The 24,191-nt window shown below is 36.9% G+C and overlaps 1 protein-coding gene and 1 long non-coding RNA gene across 2 annotated transcripts; both read right to left on the reverse strand.

Moving 5' to 3' along the window:
• Positions 1 to 2,919: 2,919 nt before the first annotated feature.
• Positions 2,920 to 4,815, reverse strand: LOC115926555. Its single transcript, XR_004065082.1, has 2 exons — positions 4,726 to 4,815; positions 2,920 to 3,858 (listed from the first exon to the last, which is right to left on the reverse strand). It is a non-coding gene; the product is annotated as an uncharacterized LOC115926555 (long non-coding RNA).
• Positions 4,816 to 13,566: 8,751 nt separating this feature from the next.
• LOC115926556 (probable RING finger protein 207 homolog) lies at positions 13,567 to 22,062 on the reverse strand. Its single transcript, XM_030991348.1, has 2 exons — positions 22,021 to 22,062; positions 13,567 to 14,799 (listed from the first exon to the last, which is right to left on the reverse strand). The coding sequence occupies exon 2, from the start codon at positions 14,787 to 14,789 to the stop codon at positions 13,608 to 13,610; it is 1,182 nt and encodes a 393-aa protein (XP_030847208.1). The 5' UTR covers positions 14,790 to 14,799; positions 22,021 to 22,062; the 3' UTR covers positions 13,567 to 13,607.
• Positions 22,063 to 24,191: the final 2,129 nt, after the last annotated feature.

The raw sequence follows: 24,191 nt of genomic DNA on the forward strand, positions 1-24,191 counted from the left end.
TCAGGGATTTGGAGTTTCGGACTGGTCTGGTAACTCATTTAGGAACACACTTCAGTCCTTTTGACACTAATTTTGACACTCAAAAACACATTTTCTTTTCCTTATTACAGTGTATTATGTGGTTACATTGCAACACATACATGTATGACCCATTTAAAATATTCTAAGGAAATGTGTAGACATCAGACTTGGAATAATAATAATAATAATAAGATCGGATATTTATATAGCGCACATATCCACCATGCAAGGTGCTCAAGTTACACTGTCTGACATATTTTTTTCTTAGAGTTGAGATGATAATAAACATGAAATGTGAAGGAGCATTTGAAGACATTTTTTTAACAAAGTGAACTTCATCTTGTTATCTGTCTATCCAGCAATCTATTTAGCTGTCTGTGTATCTGTATTTATGTCTGTCTATATGTAAATATATCGGTTTGTCCATTCATCAATTGATCTCTCTTTCTGTTAGTGGCTTCTCATGATACACCACCTGCAGTCTAAATGCATTTTTTTGGAGGGGGTGGGGAGGGAGGGGGAGGGGTCCCAGCCAAGTACCAAATATCTCTGACTCTACATTTCTTACTATCAATCTGCAATCTGTCTTTTATCTTTGTTTTTAAGGTCTCTCTCTCTCTCTTTCTCTCTTTCTTTCTTTCTCTCTCTGTCTCTCTCTCTCTCACTCTGTCTCTCTGTGTAGCTTTCAATGTTATTTTGTAGTACATGTATTTATCTTGAAAAGATAGAAAAGGAAGAGAGAGAGAGAGAGGGAGCTCTGTGTTGTTGTTTTGGGGGTAATTTTTTATTCACTTCATGCAATACATGTACATGTATATCATACAAATACAAATTATTTCAAATTACATTACAATAACAAATATACACAACTCAATTATTTTGAATGAAAAAAATATTTTCATGATAACCCCCTTTCCCAAATTAAAACGCAAAACAATGACGAATCTTACCCAAAACAAATATATATTAAAAAAATTAAAAAGCCCACACCCCCCCCCCCCCCCCCCAAAAAAAAACAAAAAAAAAAAAAAAAATGTGAGCAGTCCATGGCAGTCGATAGCGGTAAATCACACAAATGCGAACTGAGCGGATCCCGGTTTATTGGGTAGACTATGGCTGGCAAAAACGGTCAAGAAATCCCCCAGCTATGATCTTTCTACACATTTACTTAAATAGGAAGTTATCACTTCCGGTCCGCATCCATTCAATGTTCTTGTTTATTATCACCGTTTATAATGGAGTGTCAATATTTTTCGTTCAGTAGAAGTCTTTCTATCTTATTGTTCGCTTTTAAATAATTTTCCCTTTATTTCCTCGATGCTTGGAGGCTTTTTTTTCTTCCTCCCTACTTACAAATATCATATATCTGATTAATAACACAACGTGATTAAATATTTGCCTATCTTTATTTACTTCATCCAATCCAATTTGAACTTCCTTCCAGCTCATTTCGTTAAGAATAGGAGGATCCAGGATATCACTACGTTGTTCCCATATAATCATCTCACTACAAGCATTAAACAAATATGTGCATATATGTTTCCTCATCCTCATCTCATCACAGAATGAGCATTATTTTATCACTTGAAATGAATTTAAACCGTAAACAGCGATTAATAATAATAATAATATTTAATTTTTATATAGTGCTTAATACAAATGTCTCTAAGCGCTTTACAAATATACTATTACCCCGGTCATTGGATCCAGTGCTTGCCCGCACACACTGTGTGCACAATCTCCACTCCCTGGGGAGCATTCCAGCCGGGCGTTACTTGACGCTCACAAGCTGTTTGACCAACAATGACGGTCGCATCCTACCGGGTACCCATTTAAGACCTGGGTGGAGTGTAGCAAGTGCAGGTTAATATCTTGCCAAAGGATTAACATAAACATTTCGATTAACATAAATAATTGTATGAAGCAGTTTGAACTAAAATTGTCTTAGTTTATCATCTAATGTGCTGATTCTCGGACGGACAAAAACCATTTCAATTTCTTTAATCGACAGATTATATGATGATTGTAAATTATGAAAACTGACGGGGAAGTCAGGCAGTTTAGTATGCAGGCCCTTTACAAATTCTTTGAACAGACCGATTCAAATTGCATAGTTTTCTTTGTAAACATAAATTCTATTTTTTGACTATCAAATGAAATTTGCCTCTTCGTTAAATCGATTTTCCATTCTACAGGTATATATTAGCGTAGATTTCTTCAAGAATTGATATTTTCCTCTTCCTCTTATTCCGATACATCTGAAATAAGTGTTGGACTTTAATGATCCTTTTCCATCTATTATATGATACAACCTGTAAGTATTTTTTAAGAAAAGGTTTTCATTTAAGTATGTTTTTTCTCTATTACTATAAATAAACAAAATCTAATTCTCTGGATAATAGTTATGCTATCGTGCATATTTCCTCAGTATAAAAACCTTCTCATTACAAATCATATTGTATACAACCTTGACCAGGCGCGTACGCAGGATTTTTTCAAGGGGGGGGGGGGGGTTAACATTTATAAATCGGTTCGAAAATTTCGCAACGACTCAGCCAGCCGCTGAATAAGCGGGGGGGGGGGGGGGGGTAAGAGGACACTTTTTTGGGGGGGGTTTCGAAATTTGGAAATTTGACATTTTGCTCAGTTGGGGGAGGGGGGTGGTAAGGTCAATTTTTTTAGGTCGGTCAAAAGGGGGGGGGGTTTAGGTTTTTTTAGGGGGGTTTACATACATAAATTTACCAAAGGGGGGGTTAACCCCCCCCCCCCCCCTGCGTACGCGCCTGACCTTGACTAATTGATGTGAACGTACCCTTGTCTTATGTTTGATAGGTGTGTGAAGTGTTTAAATGCTTTTAGGTTAGAGGGCATGTAATTCCTACATTTTTTTTGTTTTTGTTTTTTTGTGAGGCGGTGGTATATAGAGCTGCTTATGCTACGTTCCCGGCGGCCACGGCAGCCCCGTTTGCCCGAAACGTAGTGCGCCGTTTGATTTTGGCCCCAAAAAATATGGTCGGTTTTAACAAAAATATAAACAAATAAAACCGTTTTTTAGAGAGAAAAAAACATTAAAGCATTCAAAACTGAGAAATATCAGCCCAAAGAGGGCGAAAAAACTTATTAAAAAAAAGAAGATTTCCGACATGCTACCATGCTGCCCTACTATTTGTTAAACTGAAATGCTTCAAGGTTAATGATATTAACTTCCTCCACCAAATTGCCATATTAATGTTCCGTTTCAATATCAAATTGTTATCTACTTCATTATCTTCGATGTTCTAACCTAACATGGTTCACTCATATTCAACAAGGCAGTTATCGAATTTACATGTCGTCAAACCTCGTACTACATTAGCCTAGAAATCAATCAGACACAGGGGTCCAGATGTATGGAATTCTCTACCTTACAATATCTGAAATATAAAACCTCCAAACTCCTTTAAGAGAGCACTCAAATGTCTTATCATTTCTCAGATATAAGATATTACTTATATAAATCTATATCAGTTCTCATTGAATACTAGGACACTGCTAATGTTTGAATGTCACAGATAGGACATACCGACATATTCATAATTCCTGCAAAGTTCTACAGAATTAAATGTTGGTTTCAAAAGGGACATATTATCTTTAAACTGTAAGGATATCTCAGATTTTCACACATAATGTACTTTTGAGCTGTTTTATTATTTATATAAGCATGGAGCATCCTCTTGCATTTAATAAATGTGCCCTCAATCGCACATCTCCCTTTTTTGTTGGGAAGTGTTAAAGTGCATCTGTGGTCGATCTTCTGAATATGGAAATGGCTTCATGAGAAAGATAAGGTATGGATACCTGCGTAATAGAGATGAGATGAGAAAGAGAGAGAGAGAAAAAAACAACATTAATAACATTTGTTAGGGTAGGGAAGGGCATCCTATAGAGCATAGCCAAATAAAAGTGTATTTACTATTTTGCATAATGCAGTGATTATTTTGTTATCTGTCAAAGCAAACAGGGTGTACACTAGAAATACAATTTTTGTCACAATTTACCTTACAATAGACTTTATATTCATGTTTATAACAAGGTACAAGTTACAAAACTAACCATGTTACCTTCATTTTTAGATAAATAAACGTATGCAAGATGTACATATGCTTTAAAGTCTAGGCCACCGAAAATGTTTGAAAGATAGATGTTAATGGCGCCACCAAATTTTGTACGTGCATTTGCAATTTGTAAACATATACTTTGCATTGAATTGTTCAAATGTAATTGTATAGGTTGTTTGAATCCTAGAATATTGCTAACATATGCAACACACTCAGTATCTGGTAGAAACCTAGTGCAATCGATTTCTTACACTTTATTTGCTATTTTGCCTGCAAAACAAAATCCTTTATATTATTTTCTCTAGTTTTTTACTGGCCATCGAAAATATCAACACATGTATTCAAGTATTTGTTGGGCCACTAGAAAGAAATACTAATGCGTACTAATTTTTTTATAGCTATAGATTTTGCTTTTTTGGTGAGATATTACCTAGGAGTACTTAAAAAAAAACGTTTGTGGCTATTGACTGACAAACTTATTTACACAATTACAGTCTATTACGTGGAAACGATGTACTATGTGTTTATGTAATGGGCAATTCGGATTCTACAACATTTATAGTCGTAGGGTTTAATTTACATTTATATTAATTTGAATTCAAAGTACCTCATCTAAAAGGTTCATCCTCAGATATCTCATACCCACCAATTCGGAGTCCTCTGACTGGGTGTACGGCTATTTCTAGCACCTCTTCCACCTCTGTGGAAAGAGAAAGTGGTAGAATGATTAAAACAAAGAATATCATAATTTAGATTCAGATTCAGATTTTGGTCCATTTGGAAATTCAGTTGTTGGCATTACATAAAGCACATAAACAATATACTGTGGAAAAAGAAAGTGATAGAATGATAAAATAAAAGAATATCATAATTCAGATTCAAATTCAGATAAATTGTATTGGTCCATTTGGAAATTCAGTTGTTGGCATTACATAACGCACATGAACGATATACAATAGAGAATGATATACACAGATAGATAATACAAAGTAGCAAATGTACAATGACATACTCAAGAGAAGGTGATAGAAGAAAGGAACAAAGAAGAATGATAAAAACCAAGAATATCATTGGAGAAGGTGATAGAAAAAGAAACAAAGAAGAATGATGAAAGCAAAGAATATCATAAGAGAAATTGATAGAAGAAGAAACAAAGAATGATAAAAACAAAGAATATCATACGAGAAGGTGATAGAAGGAAGAAACAAAGAAGAATGATGAAAGCAAAGAATATCATAAGAGAAGGTGATAGAAAGAAGAAACAAAGAAGAATGATGAAAGCAAAGAATATCATACGAGAAGGTGATAGAAGAAGAAACAAAGAAGAATGATAAAAGCAAAGAATATCATAAGAGAAATTGATAGAAGAAGAAACAAAGAAGAATGGTAAAAACAAAGAATATCATTGGAAAAGGTGATAGAAAGAAGAAACACAGAAGAATGATAAAAACAAAGAATATCATTGGAGAAGGTGATAGAAAAAGAAACAAAGAATAACATAAGAGAAGGTGATAGAAAGAAGAAACACAGAAGAATGATAAAAACAAAGAATATCATTGGAGAAGGTGATAGAAGAACGAAACAAAGAAGAATGATGAAAGCAAAGAATATCATAAAAGAAATTGATAGATAAAGAAACAAAGAAGAATGATAAAAGCAAAGAATATCATAAGAGAAATTGATAGAAGAAGAAACAAAGAAGAATGATAAAAGCAAAGAATAACATAAGAGAAGGTGATAGAAGGAAGATACAAAGAAGAAGAATAAAAACAAAGAATATCATAAGAGAAGGTGATAGAAGGAAGAAACAAAGAAGAATGATAAAAACAAAGAATATCATTAGAAAAGGTGAAAGAAGGAAGAAACAAAGAAGAATAATAAAAACAAAGAATATCATTGGAGAAGGTGATAGAAGGAAGAAACAAAGAAGAATAATAAAAACAAAGAATATCATTGGAGAAGGTGAAAGAAGGAAGAAACAAAGAAGAATAATAAAAACAAAGAATATCATTGGAGAAGGTGATAGAAAGAAGAAACAAAGAAGAATAATAAAAACAAAGAATATCATTGGAGAAGGTGATAGAAGGAAGAAACAAAGAAGAATGATAAAAACAAAGAATATCATTAGAGAAGGTGATAAAAAGAAGAAACAAAGAAAAATGATAAAAACAAAGAATATCATGGGAGAAGGTGATAGAAGGAAGAAACAAAGAAGAATGATAAAAACAAAGAATATCATTGGAGAAGGTGATAGAAGGAAGAAACAAAGAAGAATGATAAAAACAAATAATATCATAAGAGAAGGTGATAGAAAGAAGAAACAAAGAAGAATGATGAAAGCAAAGAATATCATTGGAGAAGGTGATAGAAAGAAGAAACAAAGAAGAATGATGAAAGCAAAGAATATCATTGGAGAAGGTGATAGAAGGAAGAAACGAAGAAGAATGATAAAAACAAAGAATATCATTAGAAAAGGTGATAGAAGGAAGAAACAAAGAAGAATAATAAAAACAAAGAATATCATTGGAGAAGGTGATAGAAGGAAGAAACGAAGAAAAATGATAAAAACAAAGAATATCATTGGAGAAGGTGATAGAAGGAAGAAACAAAGAAAAATGATAAAAACAAAGAATATCATTGGAGAAGGTGATAGAAGGAAGAAACAAAGAAAAATGATAAAAACAAAGAATATCATTGGAGAAGGTGATAGAAGGAAGAAACAAAGAAGAATGATAAAAACAAAGAATATCATAAGAGAAGGTGATAGAAGGAAGATACAAAGAAGAATAATAAAAACAAAGAATATCATTGGAGAAGGTGATAGAAGGAAGAAACAAAGAAAAATGATAAAAACAAAGAATATCATTGGAGAAGGTGATAGAAAAAGAAACAAAGAATATCATTGGAGAAGGTGATAGAAGGAAGAAACAAAGAAAAATGATAAAAACAAAGAATATCATTGGAGAAGGTGATAGAAGGAAGAAACACAGAAGAATGATAAAAACAAAGAATATCATTGGAGAAGGTGATAGAAGGAAGAAACAAAGAAAAATGATAAAAACAAAGAATATCATTGGAGAAGGTGATAGAAGGAAGATACAAAGAAGAATAATAAAAACAAAGAATAACATACGAGAAGGTGATAGAAGGAAGAAACACAGAAGAATGATAAAAACAAAGAATATCATTGGAGAAGGTGATAGAAGGAAGAAACAAAGAAAAATGATAAAAACAAAGAATATCATTGGAGAAGGTGATAGAAGGAAGAAACAAAGAAAAATGATAAAAACAAAGAATATCATAAGAGAAGGTGATAGAAAAAGAAACAAAGAATAACATAAGAGAAGGTGATAGAAAGAAGAAACACAGAAGAATGATAAAAACAAAGAATAACATACGAGAAGGTGATAGAAGGAAGAAACACAGAAGAATGATAAAAACAAAGAATAACATACGAGAAGGTGATAGAAGAAGAAACACAGAAGAATGATAAAAACAAAGAATATCATAAGAGAAGGTGATAGAAGGAAGAAACACAGAAGAATGATAAAAGCAAAGAATATCATAAGAGAAATTGATAGAAGAAGAAACAAAGAAGAATGATAAAAGCAAAGAATATCATAAGAGAAGGTGATAGAAAGAAGAAACAAAGAAGAATGGTAAAAACAAAGAAAGAGAAAAGAGATCATGTGATAGAAGAAAGAAACAAAGAATAACAACAGGAAAGACAGAAAAAGATATTGATAGAATGATAAAAACAAAGAATAACATAAGAGAAGGTGATAGAAGAAAGAAACAAAGAAGAATGGTAAAAACAAAGAAAGAGAAAAGAGATCATGTGATAGAAGAAAGAAACAAAGAATAACAACAGGAAAGACAGAAAAAGAAATTGATAGAATGATAAAAACAAAGAATAACATAAGAGAAGGTGATAGAAGAAAGAAACAACCTGCCTGATTCTGGATTCTGATCTCTGGCTTTGTCTATAAACAGGTACAGCTGCAGATGCAACTCTGCCATCATCCCTGGGATGGAAAAGAATGAAAAAAATGTTACTCGTTGGTGTTCCTATCTCTCGGAAATCCAAGCCAGCAATTAATACATTTATTGAAGCTATATCTGCACTGGTTTGGCCATGAGGGACTAGACCTCTCTGCTTGGTCACTGGCAGGTGGTTATCTCATCAAATCAGCTCTCAATTAACATAACAAAAGGAGAACAATGGGGGACCAACGGGTACCGCTTAGACATTGTTGGCTAATAGAGGGCGCAAGTAGCTACAAGAAGTGCAGTCCCGCTTAAGACAATGACCATTATGAACCATTCAACGCAAAACGTAACATCCCCTCGCCGGGTACAAATGGCCTATATGTAGCAATTTTTTTTCATTTTAAATGGGCTGTGTTGAACTTTATTGAACAAAAAACACCGTTTTGCACATATAATTAGGTATTTTCGCATATCTAATGAGCTATGACCTTTGCCTATCATAATCCAAAATCAAACTTATGCTGTATTTTAATACCATGTACCTTTATTTAATTTCAAATTTCATGACAATCTGTCAAACATATTTCTAAAGTTATCGAACGGAAACCACATTTTCTGATACATAATGATATTTTTCGCATATTTAATGAAATGAAGAATGATAAAAGCATAGAATAACGTAAGAGAAGGTGATAGAAGAAGAAACAAAGAAGAATGATAAAAACAAAGAAAATCATTGGAGAAGGTGATAGAACGAAGAAACAAAGAAGAATAATAAAAACAAAGAATATCATAAGAGAAGGTGATAGAAGGAAGAAACAAAGAAGAATGGTAAAAACAAAGAATATCATTGGAGAAGGTGATAGAAGAACGAAACAAAAGAAAAATGATGAAAACAAAGAATAACATAAGAGAAGGTGATAGAAGAACGAAACAAAGAAGAATGATGAAAACAAAGAATAATAGAATGTTAAAACGAAAGAATATCATAAGGAAGGTGATAGAAAGAAGAAAGAAAAAAGAATGGTAAAAACAAAGAATGAGAAAAGAGATCATGTGATAGAAGAAAGAAACAAAGAATAACAACAGGAAAGACAGAAAAAGAAATTGATAGAATGATAAAAACAAAGAATATCATAAGAGAAGGTGATAGAAAGAAGAAACAAAGAAGAATGGTAAAAACAAAGAAAGAGAAAAGAGATCATGTGATAGAAGAAAGAAACAAAGAATAACAACAGGAAAGACAGAAAAAGAAATTGATAGAATGATAAAAACAAAGAATAACATAAGAAAAGGTGATAGAAAGAAGAAACAAAGAAGAATGGTAAAAACAAAGAAAGAGAAAAGAGATCATGTGATAGAAGAAAGAAACAAAGAATAACAACAGGAAAGACAGAAAAAGAAATTGATAGAATGATAAAAACAAAGAATAAAATAAGAGAAGGTGATAGAAGAAAGAAACAACCTGCCTGATTCTGGGTTCTGATCTCTGGCTTTGTCTATAAACAGGTACAGCTGCAGATGCAACTCTGCCATCATCCCTGGGATGGAAAAGAATGAAAAAAATGTTACTCGTTGGTGTTCCTATCTCTCGGAAATCCAAGCCAGCAATTAAAGCCTATCTGCACAAGTTTGGCCATGAGGGACAATACCTCCCTGCTTGGTCACTGGCAGGTGGTTATCTCATCAAATTAGCTCTCAATTAACATAAGAAAAAGAGGACCATGGGGGACCAAACGGTACCGCTTAGGCATTGTTGGCTATATAGAGGGCACAAGTAGTGAAGTCCGATTCATGACAATGACCATTATTAACAATTCAACGCAGAGCATATTAACATCCCCTCGCCAAATGGCCTATATTCAGCAATTTTTGCATTTTCAATGAGCTGTGTTGAACTTTGATGTACATACTCAACAACATTACTTAAGTAATTGAGCAAAAACCTCATTTTCGCACATATTAATAGGTATTTTCGCATATTTAATGAGCTATGACCTTTAAACTTTGACCTACATACTCCAAAATCGAAACTACGTTTTCGGATACATAATTATATATGTTTGCATATTCAATGAACTATGACCTTTGAAATTTGAACTACATACTCCGAAATCGAACTTAGGCTGTATTTTGATACCATGTACAGTCATATCAAATTTCAATAAAATCCGTCAAACATGATGCCTACTAAAGTTATCGAACGAAAACAATTTTTTTTTCGAATGACTAGCTTTTTTCCGCATATTTAATGAGCTATAACCTTGGACCTTTGACCAATATACTAGTACTCCGAAATCGAACTTGGGCTATATGTTGATACCATGTACCTTCATATTAAATTTCAATAAAATCCGTCAAACATGAGGCCTACTAAAGTTATCGAACGAAAACAATTTTTTTTCGAATGATTAGCTTTTTTCGCATATTTAATGAGCTATGACCTTGGACCTTTGACCAATATACTAGTACTCCGAAATTGAACTTGGGCTATGTGTTGATACCATGTACCTTCATATCAAATTTCATTAAAGGGATAGGGTAACTTTGCCTGAGATTCTAAACAAAACCTGGATTGAATTTAGCTCATGCTGCAATCATAATTATAATCCTTTAGGTCAGGAATTCTGTGACTTTTACAAGCCGATCGCCTGTCTGATTATCAAGATATTTATGATTGGAATTAGAAATGTCAAAAACACTTTGCCAAACGGTTTTGAACAGTTTTTTTATAACACTACAGTCAATCAGGGAAAAGGAGTATGGTAAAACTGGTAACTTAAAGATTTTTCCCCTTTTAAAGCAATTCATGATTTTTGTTGGGCTTCAATATTACACCATATCACAGACACTGATAACAGATTTGTAAACCTGGAAACATTGTTAACGATGCCTTTACAATCCGTCAAACGTTATTAAAGTTAACATTTAGTTTCTAAGCTTCTACCAACCGAACATATTGCCAAACTATCGAACGGAAACCAGATTTGTTACAGACGGAAGGGTGGAGGGATGAGCGGCAGCCAGGGGCGTAAATCCGTACCGAGGAGTGGGGGTGATCGGCGATAGCCATCGCATACTAGCACGAGCACACGCCCACACTAATTTACGCAAGCGCGCGCGATCGCGCACGCACGCACAAACACACAAACGAACAAACAACAAACACATGTACATAAATTTATACATGCATACATGCATGCACGAACATGCCAAATTTGACAACCATAAAGTAAAAGAATTGGACATATTTCGAAATACTGACAGCTGCAAATTAAACTGTAGTGTTTTATAATAATGAACTCCGAAAAAAGACGACACACTTTCAAGTAGTAACATAAAGATTGAGTATTTCGTCAGGAAGATGCGAACTCTTTATTTTGAGTCCCATCACTTAAAAAATGATGTATAATGGTCAGGGGCGTCGCTAGATTTTTTTGAGTGTGGGGGGGGGGGGGGGGGTGTAGAGGCCAACGATTACCGACAAAATTAAATGTCCCAATATTTACAAATTTAACCCTAAATACCCGGGGCCGAAGGCTAAATTGTTTTTCCTACGGACTATCTATAGTACTTGCGTATGCGCAAATGGTCATTTTCCTCGACGACATAAATATACGAATAATTTTGTACTTAGTCAGCATCATAGCTATATATTTTAATGCAGGCGCGGAGCTAGGATCTCATTTTAGGGAGAGGCGGTATAGTGAGCAGGCGAATCACTCAAAGAGCGCGCGACGCGCGCTCATTAGGGGGTGTGGGTGATAGGCAAAGGTGAAAGGGCTACCGCGCGAGGCGCGGAAGCTTAGACGTTTCCTTAAATTATTAGGAAAAGAAGACGATTTATTGTACCGCTCTCGACTGTTAACCCTTGTTTGAATGAATTCCCCCACCCCCTCCCGCGCAAAGCGCGAAAGCTTTGGCGTTTCATTAAATTATTAGGAAAAGAAGACGATTTACTTTACCGTTCTCGACTGTTAATCCATGTCTGAATTCAGTTCCCCCGGCCCCCGGCCCCCCCCCCCCCCTCCCGCGCGGAAGTTTTGGCATTTTATTAAATTATTAGAGAAAGTAGACAATTCGTTGAACCGTGCTCGACTCTAAATCCTTGTATGAATTCAGTTTCTTCCTCTTTAGCTTTGACATTTCATTAATTTATTAGAGAAATTAGACGATTTGTTAAACCGTGCTCGACTCTTAATCTTTGTCTGAATTCGGTTTACCCCTCCCGCGCAGAGCGCGGAAGTTTTGACGTTTCATTAAATTATTAGAGACAGCAGACGATTCGTTGTACCGTTTTCGACTCTTAATAAGCGCTATTTACCTGAATTCAGTTTCCCCCTTTCGCGCGAAGCGCGGAAGCCTTGACGTTTCCTTAAATTATTAGAGAAAGCAAACGATTGGGTGTACTGTTCTCGACTCTTAATTCTCGTCTGAATTCAGTTTCCCCTTCCCGCGCGTAAAGCTTAGACGTTTGATTTAATTATTATAGAAAGTAGATGATTCGTTGCACCGTTTTCGACTCTTAATAAGCCCTATTTATTTGAATTCAGTTTCCCCCTCTCGCGCGAAGCCCGAAAAGCTTAGACGTTTGATTTAATTATTATAGAAAGAAGACGATTCGTTGCACTGTTTTCAACTCTTAGTAAGCCCTATTTATCTGAATTCAGTTTCCCCCTCTCGCGCGAAGCGCGGAAGCTTTGACGTTTTCTTAAATTAATAGAGAAAGCAGACGATTCGATGCACCGTTTTCGTCTCTTAATAAGCGCTATTTATCTGAATTCAGTTTCCCCCTCTCGCGCGAAGCGCGGAAGCCTTGACGTTTCCTTAAATTATTAGAGGAAGCAGACGATTGGGTGTACTGTTCCCGTCTCTTAATCCTTGTCTGAATTCAGTTTCCCGCTTCCCGCGCGAAGCGCGAAAAGCCTAGACGTTTGATTTAATTATTATAGAAAGTAGACGATTCGTTGCACCGTTTTCGACTCTTATTAAGCCCTATTTATCCGAATTTAATTCAATTAATTCAATCTAAACAGCAAATGAATTCATTCATAGACCTACACAAACATCACATGCATTGCTGCCCTTAAATATCATCCCCTCGTCCCTTAAGTTTTTTTAAACAATCCCATTTTTTCTTCTTCTTCTTCTTCCTTTTTTTTTTCTCTTTTTTTGTTTGGTGTAATATCAGGAGGGGTGTTTGTACAGGCCACCCCCCTACTTCAAGCCAGGGGGGATGCAGTCCCCCCCCCCTCCCCCATCCCCGGGATTTACGCCCCTGGCAGCAGCGTTACTGTATCCCCTCCGACTTCGTTCAATTTTGTTTGTGACATTGTCATGGTTGATGCCACTTAAACAAAGAGAGTTTATCAGGTCTGGAATACAGAAAGAGATCTCTCCCGATTGGTATAGTGCTAGAGATAGTATCACTGTCTTCCAGTATTTTTGTCTTTAGGTTTGTGACTTAATTTTGTATGTGTACAGTGTGATATTGTTTGATTAATCAAGTATAACATACCTATCATCCACTGCTATCCTACCAAATAGTGTATCAATCATGGCATTCATGCCACCCTTGGTAGGTGAAGCGATGTCCTTTGCAACTGCATTTACGATCTTACCGAGAGCTAGCTCGTCCATTCCAATGTTCCTCTTAAAACTAACACTTTTTCCTTTCTTGCTCGATTGCGACGGCTGATTGTAGTCAGGATCTTCTTGTTTCAAAGCCTCTTGCAAGTCTTGACATAGAGTGTCGTGTGCAGCCAAAGCATCCCTGTCTACCGGTATCTTTGTCCTAGTGGTTATCAAGTCATCTACGGTGATCAAGTGAGTGATGTGCTCCTGAGCCGATTTCTTCATTTCGTCCAGTTCTTTCTTTACTGCTTCAGTCCGACCCTTGACTTCAACAATGAGGATTTCTTTCTTCTCTGTCAACTGACGGACTGATTCTTCATATGCTTTGTTGATATCATCTGTACACTGCTTCTGAACATTGCTCACACGCTCCTTCTGTTCATCAATGAAATCAACGTATTTCTGAAAGCAAGAGCGTTTCTTGTCCGTCTTGAATTTGAGGTCCTCGATACTCTTCATATGGTTGCTTTCATAAACAGCTGCCTCGATGACCTCATGTCCTTCCTTTGTGTGCTCCATGACAACACACCTGAAGCAGGCAAATCTCCTGCAGTCGGAACAGAAGCACTCCTCGTCCTCTTTGGGGTGTTTCCTGCATTTGCGATAGCTACGTACTGACGCCTTCCCTGATAGGATCTCACTCATGGCAAAGACCTCATGACCGATGAAGTTTTTCCACTGAGAGTGTTTGTTGTGGCAAGTGATACAGAAATACATGCCACAGTCTTGACAGTAGAAAACAGCTTGGGGTTTGTCCTCGGATTCACAATTCGTGCAAAACTGATATTGATTCTTCACGTCATCTATGAGAGACTTCAAAGCTAGATTAGCCGGTATTTTGCTGACATCTTGGTTTGGGACCTGGGTTTCAGCTCTGCAGACAGGGCATCGGAGCATCTGGTCGTTACCATGGCATTCCAAGAGGTTTTCCAGACAGGTCTTACAGTAGGTGTGAGAACAAGACAGGATCTTGGGGTCGGTGAAGGTATTCAGACATACAGGACACTCCAGACTCTGAGCAATGGCATTCTTTAATGCATCAGCCATGATTCGAATTCTACAAGAGTACGAGATAAAAGAAAAGGAATAAAAAGCATGATGATAATAATAATAATAATATTCAGTTCTCGTATAGCGCGTATCACATTATGTAACGTCCATAATTATGCGCTTCCAAAGAGCTTTTAAAATCATGACCTTAGCTTTAGCTCCGGCAGCCGTTATCAGCGCACTAGTGCATTTCAAATAATAATCCTACCTGGTATAAATATAGATTAATGTCTTGCCAAAGGACATTAGTGCCGCGGCGGGACTCGATCCGCGGGCCTTGCGATCCACAGTCCGATGACATATCCACTCAACCACGATACCTTCGATTCGATTCATCTGGGGGGGGGGGGGGGATGGTGTTTCACAAAGACTAAGATCGACATTAAGTAGGACTTAACTCTGGCAGGCCTTTCATGCCACTGGTTGATCTTTACATAATATTTAAAACTTCAATAATGACTATCAGAAAAGGTCAATTCTGTTGATTTGTGACCACGATTTGTACGTCCCTTGATAAACCAATGCCAGGAATGGTTAGAGGAACTAGTGGCATGGAAGGCATACCATATTTAAGTCCAACTTAAAGTCGATCTTAGTCTTTGTGCAACACCCCCCCCCCCTGATCGTATTAAAAGGGGGTGTTTATCATTTTACTCACGCCTTTCCCCAACAGAATATAACGCGCACAAAAATATTTTATTCCGTAATATCTTAATAAAAATAATTATTGTTATTTATCAATTAAATGTAGTGATGAATAATGAATTTTGGAAAAGACTGTTTCCTTGGTCGCTCTTCAGTTAATGAACAGTGTAATCATCATGATAATATTAACGCAAATAAACATCACAACAATAATAGCCTAATAATAATGATACTGATAGTAATATTAATAATTGATAATAATATATAATAATAATAATAATAATAATAATAATAATAATAATAATAATAATAACAATAATAATAATAATTATAATAATTATATCAATAACAACAATAATGATAATCATGCCTTGCCCCAGCTAGCCTTATCAGTTCCTCGGTTTTAGCCAACCTACCACGATAAGGCGCTCATAATCATTCACGGAATTTCTTCCTACCAGGTACTATTCACTATACACCTGGGTTGGGTGGAAAGTGACCAATGTAAACTGTCTTGCCAATGGACATTAGTGACGTAGTGGGACTCGAACCGCGAACCACGTGATTCACAATCCACTAGAAATATGATAGACCACAACACCTCTAGGCCTAAATGTATCGCAACTAGTCATGCTAGGATAAATGTTGTGACGTATACAAGTCATAATACATTCCAACACTTGAAGCTCATGGTTAAAGGTAAACCATAAGTCATAGAAAACAAAACAACAGCTTTAAACAAAAGTCTCAGAAATGTAGTTTACCATTCACATTTCAGCACTTTGGCATTGGAAAAAATAGAGTCTTTACAAAATCAAGTATCAGAAATTCGTGACCTTTGAACGAAAACAAATATGATCCGTGATCTACCTTCAGATATGAAGATAAACAATAAAGGTGAGTTCTGGTCATCTGATTGCATTGTGAAAGAAAAGATGTAGAATGGATCAGAAGAAGTTGATTATGTAGCATGTAAGTGTTTGTGTGTACTTCAAAGTTCTGGAGTCATGAAAATCATTATAAATTTGGCCCAGTCTTGGTAAAGTAACAAGCACTGTACACAGAAAGATGTATATGGAACTACACGAATGGTGTCGGGCCTACGTACCTTAATTTCCTAATTTTTCTATGCTTATTACTCAGCCAGTATATGATTCTGTACGAATTCATTTTCTTTTCTTTTTACCAGAGCTCACCTTTATCTTTATCATGGAGTTTAGGCTTTGACCAACTCTAAAACTTAGTAGGCAACATTTCGTACTAATACTTATATTAATGCTGATGAAGTATCAAAAGCAGTACTATATACATGTACTTATGCGCACTGAAATATACTAAATTTACAAAAATTATCATATTTATATAGGGATCAAAATTATATAGACTGCTCTGATTTGGCAGAATCACTAGCAATAATGTTATCTATGTTAAGAATCACATAATAACCTGCAATATTTACCATGTGCATTTATATATTCATAACATGTAAGAATAATAATGTATATATGAAAAAATGACATTGAAGTCACTGCAACATACCAAGAGGCAGGCGCGGATCCAGGATTTCTTAGGGGGGGGGGCCCAAATTTGAAATTATGCGGGCCAAATATTGGTACGTAATGGTGACCAACAGTGACGTAATGCGGGGGGGGGGGGTCGGTGCAGGGAGGGCGAGTTTCCCCCTCCCTCCTCCGCAAAACGCAGAAACTTTGACGTTTCATTAAATAATTAGAAAAAGAAGACGGTTCGTTGTACCGTTTTCGAAAATAATTCTCGTCTGAATTTCGTTTTTCCCCTCCCGCGCAAAGCGCGGAAAATTTTAGGATTTATTAAATTATTAGAGAAAGAAGCCGATTCGTTGTAGAGTTCTCGACTCTTAATCCTCGTCTGAATTCAGGTTTCCCCCCCCCCCCCTCCCGCGCAAAGCGCGGAAGTTTTTAAGTTTCCTTAAATCATTAGAGAAAAAAGACGATTCGTTGTACCGTTTTCGAAAATAATCCTCGTCTGAATTAAGATTCTCCCCCTCCCTCGCGAAGCGCGGAAGCTTTGGCGTTTCATTAAACTATTAAAGAAAGAAGGCTGTTCTCGACTCTTAATCCTCGTGTGAATTCAGTTCCCCCCCCCCCATTCCCGCGCGAAGCGTGGAAGCTTTTACGTTACATTAAATCATTAGAGAAAGAAGACGATTCGTTGTACAGTTCTCGACTCTTAATCCTCGTCTGAATTCAGGTCCCCCCCCCCCCTCCCGCGCGAAGCGCGGAAGCTTTTAAGTTTTATAAGATTATGAGAGAAAGAAGACGATTGGCTGTAGAGTTCTCGACTCTTAATCCTCGTCTGAATTCAGTCCCCCCCCTCCCCCTCCTACGCGAAGCGCGGAAGCTTTGACGTTTCCTTAAGTCATTAGAGAAAAAAGACGATTCGTTGTATCGTTTTCAAAAAAATCCTCGTCTGAATTTAGATCTCCCCCCTCCCGCGCGAAGCGCGGAAAAATTTAGGATTTATTAAATTATTAGAGAAAGAAGACGATTCGTTGTAGAGTTCTTGACTCATAATCCTCGTCTGAATTCAGTCCCCCCTCCCCCTCCTACGCGAAGCGCGGAAGCTTTGACGTTTCATTAAACTATTAAAGAAAGAAGACGATTCTTTTTACAGTTCTCGACTCCTAATCCTCGTCTGAATTCAGGTTCCCCCTCCCCCTCCCCCTCCCCCTCCCGCGCAAAGCGCGGAAGCTTTTACGTTTCATTAAATCATTAGAGAAAGAAGACGATTCGTTGTACAGTTCGCGACTCTTAATCCTCGCCTGAATTCAGTCCCCCCCCTCCCCCTCCTACGCGAAGCGCGGAAGCTTTGACGTTTCATTAAACTATTAAAGAATTAAAGAAGACGATTCTTTGTACAGTTCTCGACTCCTAATCCTCGTCTGAATTCAGGTTCCCCCTCCCCTCCCACTCCCGCGCAAAGCGCGGAAGCTTTTACGTCTCATTAAATCATTAGAGAAAGAAGACGATTCTTTGTACAGTTCGCGACTCTTAATCCTCGTCTGAATTCTGCCCCCCCCCCCTTCCGCGCGAAGCGCGGAAGCTTTTAAGTTTCCTTAAGTCATTAGAGAAAAAAGACGATTCGTTGTACCGTTTTCGAAAATCATCCTCGTCTGAATTTAGATTCTTCCCCCTCCCGCGCGAAGAGCGGAAAAATTTAGGATTTATTAAATTATTAGAGAAAGAAGACGATTCGTTGTAGAGTTCTTGACTCTTAATCCTCGTCTGAATTCAGTCCCCCCCCCCCCTCCCCCTCCTACGCGAAGCGCGGAAGCTTTGACGTTTCATTAAACTATTAAAGAAAGAAGACGATTCTTTGTACAGTTCTCGACTCCTAATCCTCGTCTGAATTCAGGTTCCCCCTCCCCTCCCACTCCCGCGCAAAGCGCGGAAGCTTTTACGTCTCATTAAATCATTAGAGAAAGAAGACGATTCGTTGTACAGTTCTTGACTCTTAATCCTCGTCTGAATTCTGCCCCCCCCCCCCTTCCGCGCGAAGCGCGGAAGCTTTTAAGTTTCCTTAAGTCATTAGAGAAAAAAGACGATTCGTTGTACAGTTCTCGACTCTTAATCCTCGTCTGAATTTAGATTCTCCCCCTCCCGCGCGAAGCGCGGAAGCTTTTACGTTTCATTAAATTATTAAAGATTCGTATTACCGTTCTCGCCTCTGAATCCTTGTCTGAATTCAGGTTTCCCCCTCCCGCGCGAAGCGCGGAAGCTTGACGTTTCATAAGATTATGAGAGAAAGAAGACGATTCGCTGTACCGTTCTCGATTGTTAATTCTTGTCTGGGGCGGCGGCGAAGCCGGCCCCGGAAGCTCAGAGGTTTTAGGCGTTTAATTAAGGTCAGATGAGCAGTTTTGTTGTTATACCTTATTATTTTGTGACACTGGCAGGCTATATTTGGCGTTAGGTCCAGGGGGCGGAGCCCCCCAAAATCAGGGGTTTTAGGCATTAAATTACCGTCAGATGAGCATCTAAGGGCCCGCCGTAGGGCTCTAGGTGGAATCCAGGGGCAGAGCCCCCGGAAGCTTAGGGGTTTTAGGCATTTAATCACGGTCAGATGAGCATATTTTGATGCCTCATTATTTGTCAACAATGGCAGTTAACTATTCTTTCTTTCTTGCTCTCATTCTATTTTATTTCTCTTTAATATACTTTTCATAAAAAGTAGGGGGGGGAGGAAGCTCGAGGCTCCCGATCCCCGCCGTATCTCGGGTCCTGACATGTAGGAATTGCCTGGCTGCAATTTTAGGAATTTGTCATTTTCCAACAAACACATACAATAAACGTATAATTTACTAAAAAGTGAGGAAAAATCTCGGAAATGATGTCATTTCATCATTATTTGTAATCCACCGTTGTGGAATTAGAAATAAACCACGTTTGAATTTGATTTTCCCCAAGCCCCCCCCCCCCCTATCAGTACGCCAGTATCTCCTCTTTTCCTTTTTTCTTTCCCTTTCCTTCCTTCTCTCTTATTTTTTTGATGGGGGAGGGGAGGGGGGGGGGGGGTCAACAGCCTGGGAGGCAAGGCCCTTTCGGTCCCCTGATCTCCTTCTTCCCCCTTTTCTTTTCTTCTTCCTCTTCTTTCTCTCCCTTTCTCTCCTCTTTCCCTTTCCCTTCTTTCCTTTCTTCTCTCTTTTTTTTTTTTTTTTTTTTGCGGGGGGGGGGGGGGGGGGGGGGCCAAGGCCCGCTCGGCCCCCCCCCCTGGATCCGCGCCTGCCAAGAGGGCAAACGAACAGTAAAAAAAAATGATACTTGGTTTAATTCTTGGCCTGAGCTCAATCGCTCTCCATGTATCACCTTAAAGACATCTAAACCCAGTCTTAAATATTTCAGTCTATTAGGAAAATTATGACTATATAAAGCAGAACTGATCAAAAGAAAGCCATTGGGATTCAACCTTATACATTTATATACAATTAACAATGTAAAACGAAAATGTAGAAAAAAATGTCTCTGCATTATTTTCTTTTGAAATGAAACATACATTTTAACTCACTATTAAAATGACACCTATTTTTCCGCCATTATACATATCAGTCTTGGTGTTTTATCAGTATACATGTATACTCTTTGCTTTTTACAATGTAGTGATGCACTGATAACAAGTGGTACTATAATGCAGTCATGTATGTATTTAGTTTTTCAGGCAATTCTTTGGTACTGGTAATTCTCACCAACTTTTGACAGACAGCTACGTGTACATAGAGATCGCCTAATATAAAACCTCGATCTCAGTTTGCCAAGCGCCTTAGGACCAAATGTATGCCGTAGCTTCCCCCCCCCCCTTGCCCCCTCCCTCCACACACTGTTTTTTCTTCAATATTTCTTTTTTGTATTGATTCCAAACAATACAAATCAATCTTAGAAAAAAAGAGTTGTTTTTCCTTTACATGAATTTAAAACATTGTCATTACATATATTGTACAATTGATGAAAACACCTATGTTAATCACGCAAGCTGAAAGGTTTACCATGCGCATTCATATTTACATAACATTAAACATGTAAGAATATAATTAATTACAAATTGTTTATTTAAGTTATAATAACATACCAAAATCGTCACATTTTCCCCCAGGACAAACGAACATTATTATGATTATGAACGATATCAATAATAATTAATATATGATCACAAGTTTTCTAACTGGACAAACGTTAGTCCCGAGGTCACGATCAAGTACATTACAGTCTTATCGTCTGGTTTCAAAGATCTGTTTTTGCAGCCTGTTTGTTCATGGTTTACAAAACTGATATCATTTCCTAAACACCCGTCTTTCCCATCTTGGTCTTAGCTCAATATAGCTCTCCATTAATCACCTCCAAGAAATCTAGACCACTGAATTCTATACACCATGTAGCGAAGTGTTCAGAGATCGACCCAGTCTAACTATTTCATGCTAAGGAAAACGATGATTTTATAAACCAGATACAAACAAATCCTCAAAAGTATCTGGGAATCTGCCTATTAGTACAGTATTGGACAATTTCACCATATTTCTTTTGGAAATGAAAAAGACATTTTATTTCACTCACCTCTCTTTCCACCACTACGTATATATTTAGGTGATATATGAAATCAGTAAACATGTATACTATTTGCTTTTAAAATGTAGTGCTGCACTTATCGTAGGTATATACTGTAAAGTCTGTACACGTACATGTATAAATTGAGTGTGGTAGTCTATTTTTAGGTACTGGAAATTCCCACCGACCTTTGAAAACAAGCAGATTGAGGTTTATAGTCCTATAAGTGATCGCCCAATACATATTAGATCTCATTTTGTCACGGCTTCTGTAGAGCAAATATAATATGCCCGTGTAAAACTTGAAATATATTTCTGTTACTCCCCCCCCCCTCCCCCAACCAATACAAAAACCTCTAAAGTTAGATTCAAATTACTGTTGCCAAAGTCTCGTGAACGGATCCTCCTTCCAGATTACAATTGCAAATGTTTATCAGGTGCAATTATATGAACATAAAATGTAAGAATAATAATTAATGACATATTGTTATTCAAATCACAATAACATACCCAAATTTCTCCCCACGACAAACAAACACTGAGAAGTTGTACGTATGAACGATATCAATGGGATCATATTCCTTCTATATATACTTCCGGGTTCACGATCAAAGACACGAAACTCTTATGGTCTCGTTTCAAAGCTCTGTTTTGTTTAGACCTGTTTTTGCAGCATTTTATTTCATGGTTTACCAAATAGATGTCATTTCATAAACACCCGTTATTATCATCTTGATCTGAGCTAAATTGCCTCCCAAACCCAACTATTTCAGTTTAAGGAAAATGGTTTTATAACCAAGATACCAACAATTAAGCCTCAAAAGCGTCTGGGAGTCAGCCTAATATAATTATATATACGACTATGTCAAACGAATATATTGCAAAATCACAGACTAGGGTATGTGCAGGGAATTGGAGACCCTTAAGCACATTAACATAATTTACATAAACATGAAAAATGTTACACATACATAAAGTTTTGTATTCTCTTCAGTAACTTCTTCTCTTTCTACAGTTACAAATCAAGACATTTTAAATACAATTTGAATGAAAATGGGATTGTTATGGTTAGTACAAACACTTTTTGAAAGAGATATATGCAGCCAATGAACTTACTGTAATTTAAAACAATGTGGCCCAAAATATTTCTGTACATGGACAATTAACCAACCAGCATCGGATCATTTATTGTCCTCGGCATACTCGACATTCACAACAAACGACCCCTATCTCTCTCTCTCTCTCTCTCTCTCTCTCTCTCCCTCTTTCTCTCTCTTCTAACTCCTTTCCTTCTTTTTTTTCTTTTAACCTTCCCTTTTCTCTCTTCTAGCATGTACTTGTATGATGAGTATTGTTGTCTCGCCGAAATCTGACTCTCTTAATTTTCATTAATGTATTACATGTAATTAGGAATAATATGTTTATTTAATTATGATCATTCCATTCCCTGCTCTCTCTTTCTCTCTCTCTCTCTCTCTCTCTCTCTCTCTATCTCTCTCTCTTTCTCTCTCTCTTCCTTTCTCTCTGTGTACCTCCCCCTTTCTCCCATCCTCTCTCTCTATCTCTACTCCATTCGATTTATCACTCTCACTTTCATGAGCCATATACCTTCCCCTGCTTTTGTAAATCTTCTGCTAGTACATCCTTTCACGTAATGTACATAAACGAACGCAATATAATTTTGCTGTATTGTCATTATGTTACAGATTTATTTACTATGTTTCGTAATACTATTGTACATGTATAAAATTTACATCACTGTACCTTTGTAAATTGACCCTTTCAGCCTTGTGGTCGATCATTATATACCAATAAATGAATAATAATAATGATAATAAATATTAGACCTGGTGTCCCCATTGCCTGCACACATTTCTGATCAGACACCATTCATAATGTGCTGTGCAACACCCATTCACAACATACAATGGCCATAAGTTTTCTGTGATGGTTAATTGGCACACTTCATGAACTTCATTTTAAAAATACTTTTTAAGAGCCACCCATAAATATCTGTATACACCACAACATTCAGTGAAAATTGTGTTTTTATATCAGAGCAAAATTTTACGATCAAAATTGGTTACCTTGGTCAATTTTGCCAAATTTTTTCGGAGGAAGAGCACATTGTAGTCTTCGGAATGAATTGGATATATGCAGTAGTATTGTTAAAGGCCACAAATGGCGCTATAGCAATATTGGAGCCAACACGGACAGACAGTGATGGGTTCAACCTTGGTGGTCTCCAATTCCCTGCGGTCTCCGATTCCATGCACCTACCCTATTTCTTTTGGAAATGACAGACAACTTACCTCTTTTTCCGTCACTACGTATCGGTCTTGGTGCTACATAAAATCAGTAGGGACATATAGACTAATAGTAATAGGTGTCTGAACGATTTTTAAATTTTCAATTTGGGATCATTCTCACAATTTTTGTTGAATAATTGAATAAATAAATGTAATCAGAATAATACATTTCAAATTTCAAGACTCACCGATGTTTCTATCAAAAGATACAGCCCCTCAAAAACTCTCCAATATTCACGCCGAGTTATAATTTTTGCTCAAAAGCTGCACAGCACGATATCAAAGCGTGGAGTAAAAGCATTTTCAAACTGAAACTGCTCGTGATCCCTTGGGACTATAGAGAAAAAATAAGCGCATGGATTATGGATACAT

Source organism: Strongylocentrotus purpuratus, unplaced genomic scaffold (genome assembly GCF_000002235.5).
Source record: "Strongylocentrotus purpuratus isolate Spur 01 unplaced genomic scaffold, Spur_5.0 spur5_scaffold_2, whole genome shotgun sequence".
Classification (NCBI taxonomy): Eukaryota; Metazoa; Echinodermata; class Echinoidea; order Camarodonta; family Strongylocentrotidae; genus Strongylocentrotus; species Strongylocentrotus purpuratus.